The sequence below is a fragment of the Salvia hispanica genome, chromosome 6 (assembly GCF_029641045.1).
Source record: "Salvia hispanica isolate PSC_SH4W2 chromosome 6, Shi_PSC_v1, whole genome shotgun sequence".
NCBI classification, from domain to species: Eukaryota; Viridiplantae; Streptophyta; class Magnoliopsida; order Lamiales; family Lamiaceae; genus Salvia; species Salvia hispanica.
The window spans coordinates 25,379,075-25,394,364 of record NC_142697.1 but is presented as its reverse complement, the minus strand read 5'-3'; the positions used below and the strand labels follow the sequence as shown (position 1 = coordinate 25,394,364).

Genomic DNA, 15,290 nt, shown 5'->3' with positions numbered 1-15,290 from the left:
TTAATATATGGTGAAGTTAAAATAACCTGAGTCAAAATTAAAATAAATAAGTACAACTATAGCCATTTGCCCAAACTTCACAACCATATATGCAGTGAATTTAATGAAAGCTTCCATCAAAGTTGTGGTTTTCTCAGGTCTGAATTTAGAAATATATAGAGACTGTCTAGTAAGACACAAATTAATGGTAAAATGCCCAATTCCACAACCGATATTCAATATTGGTTTGGCATCAAACCATATGCATGCATATCAAAGAGGGTGGTCAGTTTTAGACCATATCTAACATATTTTAGGTTTTTATCGAAATTTGTTTTTTACTCCTTGATTATATGATAAATTTCTTAGTTGAAATTATTCATTTTATGTATGGTTGAAAACGAATATAAAATCAATTACGAATAAATAAATTGAATAATATAATGAAATTAAATTACAAGCTAAAGAAATGGTGAATTCCATATGCCCATAATTAGAGGATTACGTGCGTCAACATAATTAACATTTAATCATCAAAATTAATGATTACCACACACAAAAGACTGAAAGAGCACTAGTCATATATCTAGTCTAGCATACGTAAAAATCGATATAATACATGACTATTTATTTTCATATTTAGTAGTAGTACTATACACTACTATCATAAAATAGATTTTGAATTTCGGTTGTAATTAGTGGTTGGTTCAATGGTTTTGATCATAAAATAAAAAACTGACATGAATCAAACGTCAATAAAACTCCGAGTACATGTTTATAAATGATGTGTGATCTTATAGATTCTCATGTAATTTATAATAATATGATTTGAATGCTGCAGTTTGTTTATCTAAGATTAACAACCGAGTATAATAATTGAATAATGCTGCAGTCCTTATCTTGATCATAGTTTTATCTTTGTCAGAATTAATTGAGTATCCTTTAAAATAATTTTAGTTAATGGAGTAGTATTAAAGGCTGATTTACTTCATCGCTGGCGGCCTAGCGTTATATTTTCTCTACTAAATCAAACAACGTAGATTTTGTCAATTACAAAAACTTGATTTTAAAAAATAACCTTTCTTAAAATAAAACTTGCCCGTGGCAACGTAGATTTTGTCAAGTACTACCACAAATATGTTTGGGAGATTCAGTATATTGAACAAAACGGAACGGATAATCTGAAAGTCGTGATGAAATTAATTTCAGATCAAATCAATTTCGGTGGTTCTACCAAAATATTTGATCGGATAAAATTCAGAGAAATCAGAATTTTCATATGTATATTCGAGATTAGATTGAACCAAAAGAATTGATCAGTTCTTAAACAAGATGAAGGGTTGCATCTGTTAATTTCGAAAGGTTGCATCTGTTAAGTTCTTAACCGAATTTAACTGATTTTCAAAAGTTTTCGAAATTACAAAATAGTCCTTTGACTTTCATAAATTACATTTTTGGATGAATTTCTTACAAAGCAACTTCGTTGGAAATAAAATAATCCTTTGATCAGCTCGACCCCAGCCAGGGGCTCTGCCCCTTGGACCCCGCTACTCGGGGGCGCTGCCCCCGAACCCCTGTTCATATGTTATCATAATGAATTCAAATAAGAGTGCACTCCGCACTTCCAAACTTACATGATGTCTCATTATGATAATACTGATCAATCAAGTTAATCCAATTACACTAAAATATCCAACTTATTTATATGTCCGTGGAATGTAAATTTTGTATAATTGATGCAAATAACTCAAGGCAACTGAAAAATCCTACCTTAAAAATCCCCAACAACTTCGCCAAAATTCAGAACTATCAATTTTGCATTATCACCTATACTAATTGAAAACTTTTAATAACCGTTTGATTTGAAATAACTAAAAAATATAAAATATTTGTAGTTCGTGAAAAAACAAAGCTTGTATTAAGAATATTATTATTGAAGCAATATTACCAACCACAATCTAGAGATAAAATGTAATTATTGAATAATCTATGATCAAAGCAATGATGTCAGCTTAAAATACCTGTACTTCTATTATAGGTCAACTTTTTACACATAACTTCAATTTCTTTATACTAAGTTTCTTTTTTTATTGAGTTGAAATATCATAAAATAAGTTTATCGCGTAAGATCGTCAAAAAAATCCAATTAACTCGATATTCAAGAAGTCAACTTTGGTTTACACTCCATTAAATATATGATAGATACTTAAAAATTGAAATCGACACGAAGACTATTTGCTACATGAAACCATACATCTTACTAGTATTATTTATGATTACTAGTAAAATCGTTAAATTAATGCTAATATTTTGAGAGGGGAAAAATGAGAGGGGACATATTTGAATTAAAGTTAATTTCTAACTAATTAACATAGCTAGGAATATAATATGAGAGGGGAAAAATGCACCAGATAAATTTTCAACGACCAAAATTCATAATCTTTAAATTAAAAGGTCAATGCACCACCAAACTAGGCTGGCATAGAGGCAACGAAATGTTGTTAGTTATAATTACACTCAATTTAAGTAAGTTGTATTTTAATTAATCGCAATTAATTCATTTCTTTCTAGAAGCTCAAGATCGCATAGATTCACCAACGCGCGGATAATGGCTTAAAATTAGATTTTGTAGCAATTAATTAAGCATAATAACAAAATTAACTCGAACTCGAAGCTTCAAAATTCACACCATAATTTTCAACTACTATTTTATTACTACGAATCATAAAAACCACGACATAAATGAGCCCGACTTCCGGAATGTTTCTAGAAGCTACATTCCACCAAAAAAATAAAATAAAAAATCAGTATAACTTTCTTGTTTAACAATTAATTAATTATAATCCGTCCACGCTGTTAGCCACTAAGCAAGAAATCAATTTTTTACCAAAACATGGCGTCATTTTTTCTTAAGATTTTTCGCTGCAAATTCATAATATAAACGCATGAGCATAAATCTTGCGGTTTTCCGTAGCATTTAGTCTTGTGAAGCTTCTTCAACAAAATTCTCATTCAGGAAATATAAATAAAGAAAAAGAAAAATATTTTACTCCATTCTTTTTCCATATTATACTCTCTCCATTTTTCAAAAATTGAAACTTTTGAAGTGATATGATTTTAATCGTATAAAATTATTAATATAAATGAGATATACGGGAAAACATGTGTCAATGAAAAATGAGTTTCTTTAATGAAAAAAGTTTCCTAAAATATAAAATTTCTAATTTTAGGAAACGAATAAAATGGAAAAAGAATTTTTATTTTCAAGAAAATCGAGATTGCAATATTGTATCTCGGATTAAATTTGTAGTGTGTTTGGTTCATGAAATTCATTCCACAACTCAATCCTAAATGGATAATCATGAGATAATTATTTATAGAAAATCCCTAAGACTAAAATAATCTAATAATTTAATCCTCTATTATATATTGATATTATTTTATCTAAGAAACCAAACACAATCTTATTGCTGGGAATTTCAAGTTGAATACGAAGGTACTTTCCTATGCTTTTTCGTGTATTTTAATGAACTACTAGCAAGTTTGAAGGCTTCTTCGAACCACTGCGCGTGTGTCCAATCGAGCGGCTGAGGAAGTCAAACCAAAAGATCCAAGTCAATGTTCAATGCTTTTGTTCTATCAGAAAAATCAAATCTCTGAATAATTGCTTCCCATACACACACGTTATAAAGGATTTTATTTGTATATAGTTTCATATTAAACTCCTTCAAAATCTTTAAATCTCTCACTGAATTCTGGGCCATCGCCATTCTCTGTAATTACTACAAAGATCGAATCTTTTCAAGATTTAAGGTGGAGGGATAGAGAGAGAGAGCTGTGTTTGTTTAGTGCTATCATATTTTCTGGCACATGTCACTGTTTCTTGCATTTAGCGTCTGCATCATCTTCGTGTTTGGTGAAGTTTTCATCCACCCTTTGTTATAAAACATTTTAATAAGGTTTTGTTGTGACATCTGTGGCTCTCTGAGTTATTGGGGTTTGAGGCCTTTTCTTGGGCTGATAGAATAGAAAGAATATTTCATTTATTAAAGCCAAAGTTGTGATTTTGAGGTAGCTTTACTGCCTAGCTTTCATTGTCAGTTGCATTTCCGCCACTGGTGTTAAAAGAAAAGAGCCAAGATTCAACTTTTCTCAAAATGAGAGGTGAGAGAAGGAAGAAGCTGCATCTGAGCAAGATCTACTCTTTCAAATGTGGGAGAGCTGGATTCAAAGAGGAGCATTCACAGATTGGGAGACCTGGTTTTTCAAGAGTGGTTGTTTGCAACGAGCCTGATGGTGCCGACACCGGTATTAGGCATTATGCCTCAAATTATGTGAGAACCACCAAGTATACAGCTGCAAGTTTCTTGCCCAAGTCTCTGTTTGAGCAGTTTAGAAGAGTGGCTAACTTCTACTTCCTTGTCATCGGCTGCTTGTCCTTCACGCCGCTTGCTCCTTATTCCGCCGTCAGCGCCATCATTCCGTTGATTGTGATCATCGGAGCAACCATGGTTAAAGAGTTCATTGAAGATTGGCAACGGAAGAAGCAGGTAATTTTTATTGCCTCATCTTGTTTTTCACATTTGTAGCCCACCGACATTATTGTTGTTGATGATTCTTTTATTAGATTGATTGAATGGTGTTCATTGATTTCTTAATATTCAGTGTTGTGCATCTTAGCTGGTTGGAAATGGTTTTTAGAATTATTGTGTTGTTTGTAGGAATTAGATGGAAACTATTTATGGAAAGTGACAGGAGTCATGCCTTTTATTTTCTGTTTCATATGCTTGATTTCTTTCTTAATTGAAACAAGGAGAAGTAATGAAAATTTAGGGCTATTTTTCCTGATGATGAACTGTTTTGGGATTTTTAGGATATTGAGATGAACAATAGGAAGGTGAAGGTGCATCAGGGTGGTGGGATTTTTAAGCACACTGAATGGAGAAATCTGAGAGTGGGTGATTTAGTGAAGGTGGAGAAGGATCAATTCTTCCCTGCAGATTTAGTCTTGCTATCTTCGAGCTACGAGGATGCTATATGCTATGTTGAGACGATGAATCTTGATGGGGAGACGAATTTGAAGCTGAAGCAGGCGTTGGAAGTCACTTCATCGTTGCACGAGGAGCGTGACCTTGGTGATTTCAAGGCCATTGTGAAATGTGAAGATCCTAATGCTAACTTGTACAGTTTTGTTGGGAGCATGGAGTTTGAGGGGGAGCAATACCCGCTCTCTCCTCAACAGCTGCTGCTTAGAGATTCTAAGCTACGAAATACAGATCATATATATGGAGCAGTGATCTTCACTGGCCATGACACAAAGGTGATTCAAAACTCCACGGATCCACCCTCGAAGAGAAGCAAGGTTGAGAAGAAGATGGACAAGATCATCTACTTACTATTCGGTGTGCTTTTCTTGATGGCCTTTATCGGCTCAGTTTACTTTGGTGTTGTAACTAGGGAAGACAAAGAAGGTGGGCACCAGAGGTGGTACCTCAGACCCGAGACAGCTGACATTTTCTTTGATCCTGATAGGGCTCCCATTGCAGCTGTGTATCACTTCCTCACAGTGCTGTTGCTCTACAGCAACTTCATTCCAATCTCGTTGTACGTCTCAATAGAGATTGTGAAAGTGCTTCAGAGCATTTTCATCAATCAAGACATACATATGTACTATGAAGAAACTGACAAGCCAGCTCACGCCCGTACCTCAAATCTGAATGAGGAACTCGGCCAAGTTGATACAATTCTCTCTGATAAGACAGGTACATTGACTTGCAACTCCATGGAGTTCATCAAGTGTTCGATTGCTGGCACTGCTTATGGCTATGGTGTAACGGAGGTGGAAAGGTCGATGGCGAACAGGAAGGGGTCGCCTCTGGCTGTGAGTGCAAAACATGCAGCTGAGCACCCTGTTAGCCCTAAGAAGTCCTCTGTCAAAGGCTTCAACTTTGACGACGAGAGGGTCAACAATGGGAATTGGGTGAATGAGAGTCACTCGAACGTGATCCAGCAATTCTTTCGTTTATTGGCAGTCTGTCATACAGCAGTGCCTGACGTGGATGAGAATACAGGGAAAATCACGTATGAAGCTGAATCACCTGATGAGGCTGCCTTTGTCATTGCAGCCAGAGAACTTGGCTTTGAGTTCTTTAAAAGAACACAAACAAGTGTTTCTATCAATGAGTTGAATCCCGTCACTGGCAAACGAGTTGAAAGGTCAGTAACTTATCTTTCTACCACATTCATACTATCATAAATGAGAACCTATTATTAGGCAATGGGCTTAAATTTAATGTTTTTATTACTGTTGATAACTGATGTGGTACATGTAAGTTGATCATGCAATATCTGTGTGTTGTTTGATGCAGATCATACGATCTCTTAAGTATTCTAGAATTCAACAGTGCAAGAAAGAGAATGTCAGTTATAGTAAGAGATGAGGAGGGAAAGCTAATGTTACTTTGCAAAGGAGCTGACAGGTTGCTTTTTCTTTGCAGCTTAATGAATCACTGAAGTTGAAAGTGGCATTGCAATGGTTGTTTAATACGGATGATTTTCTTTATGCAGTGTTATGTTTGAGAGGCTTGCTAGAAATGGAAGGGAATATGAAGAGAAAACCAGAGAGCACTGCAATGAGTACGCCGATGCAGGCTTAAGGACCTTGATACTTGCTTATAGGGAGCTAAGCGAAGACGAGTTTCAAGCGTTTGATTCAAAACTTTTGGCTGCCAAAAACTCAGTTAGCGCTGATCGTGAGGCACTGATTGATGAAGTGACTGAAAGTATAGAAAAAGATTTGATTCTTTTAGGTGCAACAGCTGTTGAGGACAAGCTCCAACAAGGGGTTAGTTATGAGACAATCATGTAGAAATATGCAGCATCCTCCCTCTTTCTCTCTCTCAAATTTATAGAGTTTGTGCTATTCCTTTCAGGTTCCAGAATGCATTGACAAACTAGCTCAAGCAGGAATCAAATTATGGGTTTTGACTGGGGACAAGATGGAAACTGCTATCAACATAGGGTATATATAAATTCTTGGCCTAATTAATATCTTGAGATTGTTTTTGAGGTGTATGATTTCCAGCAGATTTCTAACTGTGAGAATCAATTTTGCAGTTATGCTTGTAGCTTGCTCAGACAAGGAATGAAGCAGATTATTATTACATTGGAGAGCCCTGAGATCAAAGCTCTGGAGAAAAACGGCGAAAAGAGTGAAATTGCTAAGGTAAATTTGTTTTCTTGACAGATAATCTTTCATGTTAATCTAAAGGTTCCAAATGCTGAGATTCTTGCTATTTCCTTTGATTTATTAGGCTTCGAAGCAAAGTGTTGTTCGACAGATCACCGAAGGGAAGGCTCAGGTTGCTAAGTTGAGCAGTGATGCCTTTGCCTTGATCATCGATGGGAAATCTCTTGCATATGCATTGGAAGACGACGTCAAGAAACTGTTTCTTGAGCTTGCAGTTGGCTGTGCATCAGTCATCTGCTGCCGCTCCTCCCCTAAACAGAAGGCGCTGGTGAGTTTATTGCATCCACATTCTTCACTTGTTCGGGTTTATTCTACCTTTCCTATATGTTACTAACGTTTCTTGTGATTGTTTAGGTGACGAGGCTTGTCAAGGATGGAACCACAAAGACTACCTTGGCCATTGGTGATGGAGCCAACGACGTTGGAATGCTTCAAGAAGCAGATATTGGAATTGGGATCAGTGGCGTTGAAGGAATGCAGGTAGAAAATCTGATTCCTCATAAATCAGAGTTCCATTTCTGATGCAAGCCATTCCACCTTTCAAAACTGACCATATTTCTTGTGCAAATTTCAGGCAGTGATGTCGAGCGACATTGCAATAGCTCAGTTCCGATTTTTGGAACGCTTGCTTTTGGTTCATGGACACTGGTGCTACAGAAGGATTTCCACAATGGTAATTACTTTTACTCTGATAAACAATCTTCATTGTTGTATGAAAACAACAAGTCTCTAAAAATCCATCCTTTTTCAATGCAGATTTGCTACTTCTTCTACAAGAACATCACTTATGGCATCACAGTCTTCTTGTACGAGGCTTTCACATCATTTTCCGGACAACCTGCATACAACGACTGGTTCCTGTCTCTCTACAACGTGTTCTTCACATCGTTGCCTGTGGTAGCTCTAGGAGTCTTCGACCAAGACGTATCAGCTAGATTCTGTCTAAAGGTAACAAACTCACACTAGCATCTCTCTCTGTCTCTCCTTCATGTATAAGTCATATTCATCAATGCTGACATATTTTGGCAATGCAGTTTCCCATGCTGTACCAAGAAGGTGTGCAGAATCTACTCTTCAGCTGGCGCCGCATAATTGGATGGATGTTCAATGGCCTCTGCAGTGCCATCATTATCTTCTTCTTCTGCGAAAGGGCGCTGAGCCCTCAGGCGTTCAACGAGGACGGAAAGCCTGCGGATTTCCAAATCTTCGGAGCCACAATGTACACCTGCGTTGTCTGGGTCGTGAACTGCCAGATGGCACTCGCAATCAGCTACTTCACTCTGCTGCAACACATTTTGATATGGGGCAGCATTGCATTTTGGTACATTTTCCTCTTGGCCTATGGAGCTATGTCTCCATCCTTTGCCACAACTGCATACAAAGTCTTTGTCCAGTCTCTTGCAGCCACGCCCGCCTACTATGTCGTCACCTTCATTGTTGTAGTCTCTGCCCTCGTGCCTTACTTCATTTACAACGCGATCCAGATGAGATTCTTCCCAATGTACCATGGGAGGATACAGTGGATAAGACATGAGGGGTGGTACGAGGATCCCGAGTACTGCAACATAGTGAGGCAGAGGTCGATTAGGCCTACAACCGTTGGATTCACAGCGCGTTCACTGGCACGAACGAACCCTCTGCAGGAACGAAGCCACGGCCGCTAGAAGCAGCATGGTATTCTTTAGCTTGTTGCAATGTACAGAATCATGCTGTGGTTGTTGTAAGCCCTCATGCTTTTGTAAATTTTTTTATTCTTTCAATTTTACTACACATTGTATAATTCCTCGTAGTTAGACAGTAGAATCTTGATGTAATAATGGAATAAGTTATCATGAAATAGAGATGGAGAGAGATTTGGTTCTAAAAATTTCTGGCATTAAATAAAAATTCAATCTTGATTTCAAGAACATTCCTACCCATTTGATGAAAACCTTAACCTGTGCTACCTAGGATTCCAACCACGAGGGAGGGAGGCTGAGGGTGTCTATAGCCGATTTAGCCATGATGTTGGCAAACTCGTGGAAGCTGATGACGCCATCGCCATTAACGTCAGCCTCATGCATCATATCGGTGAGCTCGTTGTAGGTGAGGGGATGGCCCATCTTGGCCATCTGACCTGCCAGCTCAGCCGCGGTGATGTAGCCATTTCCATCACGGTCGAAGGCCTTGAACACCCCCATGAGCTGGTCGTGGTTGGGGGCTTCTTTGCTAAGATCGGACAACATCAGCTCCACCAATTCATCAAACTCTATGGCGCCATTGCCATTGGCGTCCATGGTGGACGAGATGGTGTGGATTTGGTCGCCCGTGGGCTTGAGGCCGAGGGACCGGAGAAGGGCCGCTAGCTCCAGCAGCGTCAGGCTGCCGTCTTTGTCCATGTCAAACCGGTCGAAGATCTCCTTTAGCTGCTTCAGCTGCTCGGCGTCGCATTGCATTGAAGCCATCAAATTGTAGAATAGATGAGAAAGAGGGGAAGGGAGAGGGAGGAATATGATTGATTGATGTATTTTTTTTCTTGTAAGTTGGTTTTTGGTTTGTTTAATGATGTGGGGCTGTCCTTATTCTAGAAAAGAATGATCCAAATGAAATAGAAAGATTAAGCTATGTCTATATATAGAGAAGAAGAAAACAATAAAGGAATCATGGCATTTCTTGCAAGAACTATTTTTGGATATTCTTTCTAAATAAGGACAGAATCTAAAGGAATCAATGCTGTGAAGAGAAGTTGGCAGTGCCAAATAACTCCATCAAACGGCAGCCAACAACATCATAATCAATCTGATCATTGTTAAAACAAGAAGGGAAACTTGTGTCTGAAGCAACTTCTCCAGCCCAAAAACTTCCAAAAGCAAACTCACCCCTACTCGAAAGATCATCCAAGACGCGCTCGATTTCAGACATGCAACACCCAAATCGAATGGATTCTATTCTGATGGATCCACCATGGCTGGTGAAGCTTTCGTCTCTATTTCTTGGCATCTCTATTTGCATGATCTTCGTTCCTCTCTTGCGTGCTCTCAATTTCTTTGCGTATTTTTTAGTCTTCCTCATCAGCTTGTATGGGAGCTTCAGCAGTATGAAAATGAGGATCTGCAGCATCATGCATTGGCAGCAGCAGCACAGGACAATGCAGTCTGCAGCAAGAATGTTTCGATCTTCCATCTCGATTTTCTGTGTGTTGGAAGAAAAGAACAAGAAGAAGAAGAAGGTGATCAATGGAAGTCATATCTTGATAAAGGAATAAGTTTCTTGGCATGTTGGAAGGGTATTATAATGTGTGAAGCAATGAAAATGGCAAATTCAGAAGCTATAAATAAATTATAAGGAACAAATTGTTATGTGTCATAGTCAATTACTTCACATACATGATTGCTCATAGAAAAAATGGGGTCTTTTATTTTTTTATTTTTTTTTGGTCTTCGAGAGGTGGTTTTTTTAATGAAAAATATAAGCTGTCAAAATCTGATAACTTGCACTCTACATTTCACATGGAATCTTGGAATACAGCATAGTCTAACCATGAAATATTTAAACAAAAAGCCCAGATCACAAGACTTGTATTTCAAGTATAAAAATAACTTTTTTCAGAATCTGTTTTTACTTTCTTTTTCACATTTGGTGAATGTCTGCTTGAGACCAACTCTGCATATGAAATCCTACAAAATGTCTAATATGATTCATAACAAATAAAGTCTACATAAATGGAAGGGGGCAAAATTGAATGAACTTTATTATAGCTGAATACCCAAAAAAAAGAAAGAAAAAAGAAGACATATACAAGAAAAAATTGGCCCTAGAAATAGAATGCACAGAATCTACAAGATCCCAAAAAATCTAAGTTGCAATGGACAGTTATAGCTCAATGCAGCTATTACCTCTCAACCAGCATCATTTGCCATATTTCATTTCCTTCAAAAAAATTCATTCTTGATTGGAAACTGCAACTCAATTCCATCAATCTCTCCGGCCACTTTGCGGATTGCGCTCGCTGCTCCCACTGAAGAAATCACTACTAACTTCTTTACTTCCAAATGCCCACTTCTGAAACAACCTGATCTCTTCAGATTGTTCAGTAGAGTTGATTATTTCACTTTCCCCGACTCTCACCCCGTTTGTCAAATCTGGGGTCACCATTCTGTCAAAAGCCCTCACAACCTGGATTGCACGTTTACGTGTTTGAGAGGCCCCATCGCCAGCCAAAGAAAGTCGAACTGAAAATTTAGGTCGTGGTATGAGATAAATTTGTTACCTGTCCCATTGAGGGCCTGTTCATGGATGAATGGCGAACACAAGCCGCTGCAGCTTGAATCAGTTGGACCATCTCATCAGCAACAAAATTCTCTGCTAGTCTTGGATCTGCTAGTCCCACAAATTCGTTTGTCTCGATAGCTTGGCTTAACAATGGTCGGGCCTGAGAGAAAAACATATATGAGAGAAAATGCTATTGAATATCAATTGTCGTGTTAGATTCATCGAATCTCAATGATTACAGGGACAAGCAGCTCGAGACTAAGACAAAATTTAAAGCAGAGCCTTCTATTGGTTTTGCAAGTGGAAGCTTTGATGATGACAAGCTTACTGTAATTAGTGTAAATTAACAATCGAGCAAACGAACCCCAATAATCAAGAGGATGTCTGGTGAAAGAACTTACCCATTCAACGAGGCTCTCATCCCCTAAAGGCTGAGATGTATCTACAGGCTTTCGTCCAGTTATCAACTCTAATAGCACGACTCCAAAGGAAAACACATCGGATTTTTCAGTCAACTTGCCACTGGATGCATACTCAGGTGCCATGTATCTGAAGAAAGTGGTTATCAACTATTAGACTATGAATAAGACCACAAAATGATTTGTTGAAGACTTCAGCTTGCATTGAACCCAAAGCCTTGTTTTTTACTTGATCACTTACCCAAAAGTTCCCATTACACGTGTACTGATATGTGTATTCGCATCCATAGCTATTTTAGCTAGTCCAAAATCAGAAACCTGGGGGTGAAAATGTTAAATACGGTGTAAAGAACAAGAAAAGAGAAATATAGCTTGTTAGGCATCCTCCACACCTGAGCTTCAAAGTTTATGTCCAGAAGGATATTTGACGACTTGATATCTCTATGGATAATACGAGGTTGACCTTTAACAATTAACGAAATTAGATACGTGCATATGGTTCTCCACTAAAAAGCACATATAATCATCACCAACTGCACATATTATTAAACCAGAACAGGTGAAGTACTGAATGCAAGAGTGAAAATGAAGTGCTTACAGTCTTCGTGAAGGTAAGCTATCCCACGAGCTGCCCCAATAGCAATCTTCACACGTGTACCCCATTCCAAGACAGGCCGGCCTTCAGCTGAGCAGGAAAAACTAAATATCAACAACTAGTTTCCGAGAAACCAAAGTTCCACCCTAGAAAAAGAACAACTTACCATGAAGATGGAAGTAGAGGGTATTGTTAGGAACATAATCTAATACAAGCACTCTTCTCTCCCCAGAAATGCAATAACCTACAAGTGAGACCAAATGACGGTGGTGTATACGGCTAATTATCTCAACTTCGGAGGTGAATTCCCGTTCCCCCTGCCCTCCACCGATCCTTAATAGCTTAATAGCTACTACTTTACCATCTGCGAGAGTTCCTTTGTACACAAAACCAAAACCACCTTGGCCCAAGAGATTCTGGTCTGAAAATCCATTACTGGCATCAACTAGTTGTTCGTAGGTGAACAACAACCTTGAGTTCCCCAAACCACGCTCATGTGGTGTACGCATAGAGTGATTTCCAGAACCACTTCCATTATTTGGCGTTACTTGTACTCTATGTAATCCATTACCTATGCAAAAATCAGAATACATACATAATGAGTTTCCTTTTATATGTGAGGATATAAAATATAAGCAAGTGCTAACTGTTTGTTTACCGGATTGTGGAGAAGAATTTGAGGTTGCCTTGATGTAACCACCATTACGGCCAGAAGCCCTTCTCGTTCGCTTCCAGCAACACCAGATTGCAAGTCCAAGACCAAGTATCACAAGAAATAGGCTACCCACGCCAATTGCAACTTTGGCGCCGGTGTCAAGGCCACCACCACTTGAGGGTTGTGACGTATCATTGGAGTTGGTATCACCTGGTGGATTCAGAGATGGAGTTGGTGAGGCTGTGGAAGGAGGTGGTGATGTTCCTATTGACGGCCGTGGCAGTGGTCTTGGAGGAGAATTTGGGCGTGGTGGAGACTGAGGCGGTACTGGGGAAGGGGAAGGGTTACCGGGTGGCACGACTGGTGGTGGTGGTGAATCTTGGGAAGGTCTATTTGACCGTGGTGGAGGAGGGTTACGTGATGATGGTGGGGGCGAAGTATTAGGAGGCGGACGCGTAGGAGGAGAATTTCTCGGTGGTGAAGTTGATGGTGGAGGTGGGGAACTATTTACGGGTGCTGGTGGGGGTGGGTGCGGGGGCGAATTAGTCGAGGGAGGTGGCGTAATAGGACTAGTTGGTGGTGGATCAGGTGGAGGCGGAGAGGAAGTTGGAGGAGGTGGAGTTGATGGAGGAGGTGCATTGACTGGTGGAGGTGATGTTTCCGGAGGAGGAGCATTTGCCGGAGGAGGTGGAGCATTGGGCGGAGAAGGAGGAGAGGATGGCGGTAGTGGTGAGGCAGGTGGCGGTGCAAGAGGAGGACTCGGCGGAGGTGAACTGGGCTGAGGTGGTAGTGATGGTGGAGAAGGAGCAGAGGAGGGCGGAGGGGGAGATGAATTTGGGGAAGGAGATGCAGATGACATATCACCAATCAAATCCTACCATTCCTTCCAAATCAAAACCAGCATATCCACTCAACTATTTACCATAACACAACATTAAAGTAATCAACAATCAACAATGCACACTAAAACAAGAACGATTTCAAGAAATCAAAATAACACAGATAGTCAAATACTTGGTCGGAGCACTCACAAACACAGAAATTTAAACAAGAATCACAATTTACCTGCTCCAAAATCAAATCTTGCAGTGATCCCAGTAAACAATTTCCAATCCAATGCAATCCCACTAGACAGAAACCTGAATCACCGGCATCAAACTGCTGCTCCGACGACAAAACAAAATCACTAAAAATCCCAGCTCTATCACCAAAAAGAAAGCAGCCCCGATAGATAAAAGCCAAATCCCCCACTTGAGTTGCAGAAAGCCAAAATCAACCAATCCTATTTTACACGTACGTTCAACTTTTCTGGAGTGGTCTGCATCTTCAAAGCCACAGAATAGAGAGAGCAGATATCTATTCAGCAGAAAATGAAATCTCCCTTTTATATATTTTTCCAAATTAACTGAAAACACGGAAAATGGGGTCTGTCAAGATTTAATTTTTATTTAAAATTGAATGAAAATGAATGAGACATAATCTGGAATAAAAACTGGTCGCTCCAACTCTTTGAATGTGTAAATTACGTGTTTGCGTCTATTTTGATTACATGGTGATGAATATTAATTCTTGAGTTAAACGTCCAAATCAATGACATTGCGGTTGGTGGGGTCACAATTAAATAAATGAAATGTGGATCTCAATTTTAGTGAGTAAATTTATAAAATGTGAATTTTACTAGGAGTTTTAAAATAGTGACTTCAAAATATCAAAATCACTTCGCGTACCAATGCGGCAATGCAATGACATACTTATAAATTTAATAAGACAGATCAGAAGTGGAAATATTTATATGCTCTATGTTTATTTTTTAATCTTTAAATAATGAATATGATTTGAATTAAAATTTAACTTTTCAAAGGTGAAACTGATTCATATATTTATTGTGGTAGTTGAGAATTTTGTAATCACTCATACTACGACTATTTAGAGTCCAATTGAAATTGAATAATTACACCTGACAAATTATGTGCTAATTTGGGTAAAATAACTAAGAGCATCAAATTTCCATAAATGAGATCTATTTTCAATTAGTGTAAGTTGTCAAATTTCCACAAATTGTCAGGCTGCTTGAACTTGAAGTGACAGATTTAATATGGAGATAAAATTCTCTTCTCATATTAATTGATTTTCATTTACAAC

At 38.5% G+C, this 15,290-nt stretch overlaps 3 protein-coding genes and 1 pseudogene across 4 annotated transcripts; 1 reads left to right on the top strand and 3 right to left on the bottom strand.

Moving 5' to 3' along the window:
* The first annotated feature begins 3,583 nt into the window (after window positions 1-3,583).
* LOC125205337 (putative phospholipid-transporting ATPase 9) lies at window positions 3,584-9,095 on the top strand. Its single transcript, XM_048104203.2, has 11 exons — window positions 3,584-4,529; window positions 4,853-6,195; window positions 6,348-6,458; window positions 6,547-6,823; window positions 6,912-7,000; window positions 7,096-7,204; window positions 7,293-7,496; window positions 7,583-7,708; window positions 7,803-7,901; window positions 7,985-8,176; window positions 8,263-9,095. The coding sequence occupies exons 1-11, from the start codon at window positions 4,137-4,139 to the stop codon at window positions 8,890-8,892; spliced, it is 3,573 nt and encodes a 1,190-aa protein (XP_047960160.2). The 5' UTR covers window positions 3,584-4,136; the 3' UTR covers window positions 8,893-9,095.
* Window positions 9,096-9,104: 9 nt separating this feature from the next.
* LOC125205342 (putative calcium-binding protein CML16 pseudogene) lies at window positions 9,105-9,728 on the bottom strand (annotated as a pseudogene).
* Window positions 9,729-9,853: 125 nt separating this feature from the next.
* LOC125206435 (uncharacterized) lies at window positions 9,854-10,390 on the bottom strand. The gene has a single exon (XM_048105690.2). The coding sequence runs from the start codon at window positions 10,388-10,390 to the stop codon at window positions 9,935-9,937; it is 456 nt and encodes a 151-aa protein (XP_047961647.1). The 3' UTR covers window positions 9,854-9,934.
* A 487-nt stretch (window positions 10,391-10,877) lies between these two features.
* On the bottom strand, window positions 10,878-14,648 carry LOC125205339 (proline-rich receptor-like protein kinase PERK15). 2 transcript variants are annotated; one of them, XM_048104206.2, is made up of 9 exons: window positions 14,214-14,647; window positions 13,152-14,062; window positions 12,660-13,064; window positions 12,497-12,583; window positions 12,291-12,361; window positions 12,140-12,216; window positions 11,881-12,028; window positions 11,478-11,639; window positions 10,878-11,383 (listed from the first exon to the last, which is right to left on the bottom strand). In XM_048104206.2, exons 2-9 carry the CDS (start codon window positions 14,005-14,007, stop codon window positions 11,183-11,185), a joined length of 2,007 nt encoding a protein of 668 aa, XP_047960163.2. In that variant the 5' UTR covers window positions 14,008-14,062; window positions 14,214-14,647; the 3' UTR covers window positions 10,878-11,182. The 2 variants fall into 2 exon arrangements, with proteins under 2 accessions (XP_047960163.2, XP_047960165.2); XM_048104208.2 differs by having other exon boundaries at window positions 11,183-11,383; window positions 13,152-14,031; window positions 14,214-14,648.
* Window positions 14,649-15,290: the final 642 nt, after the last annotated feature.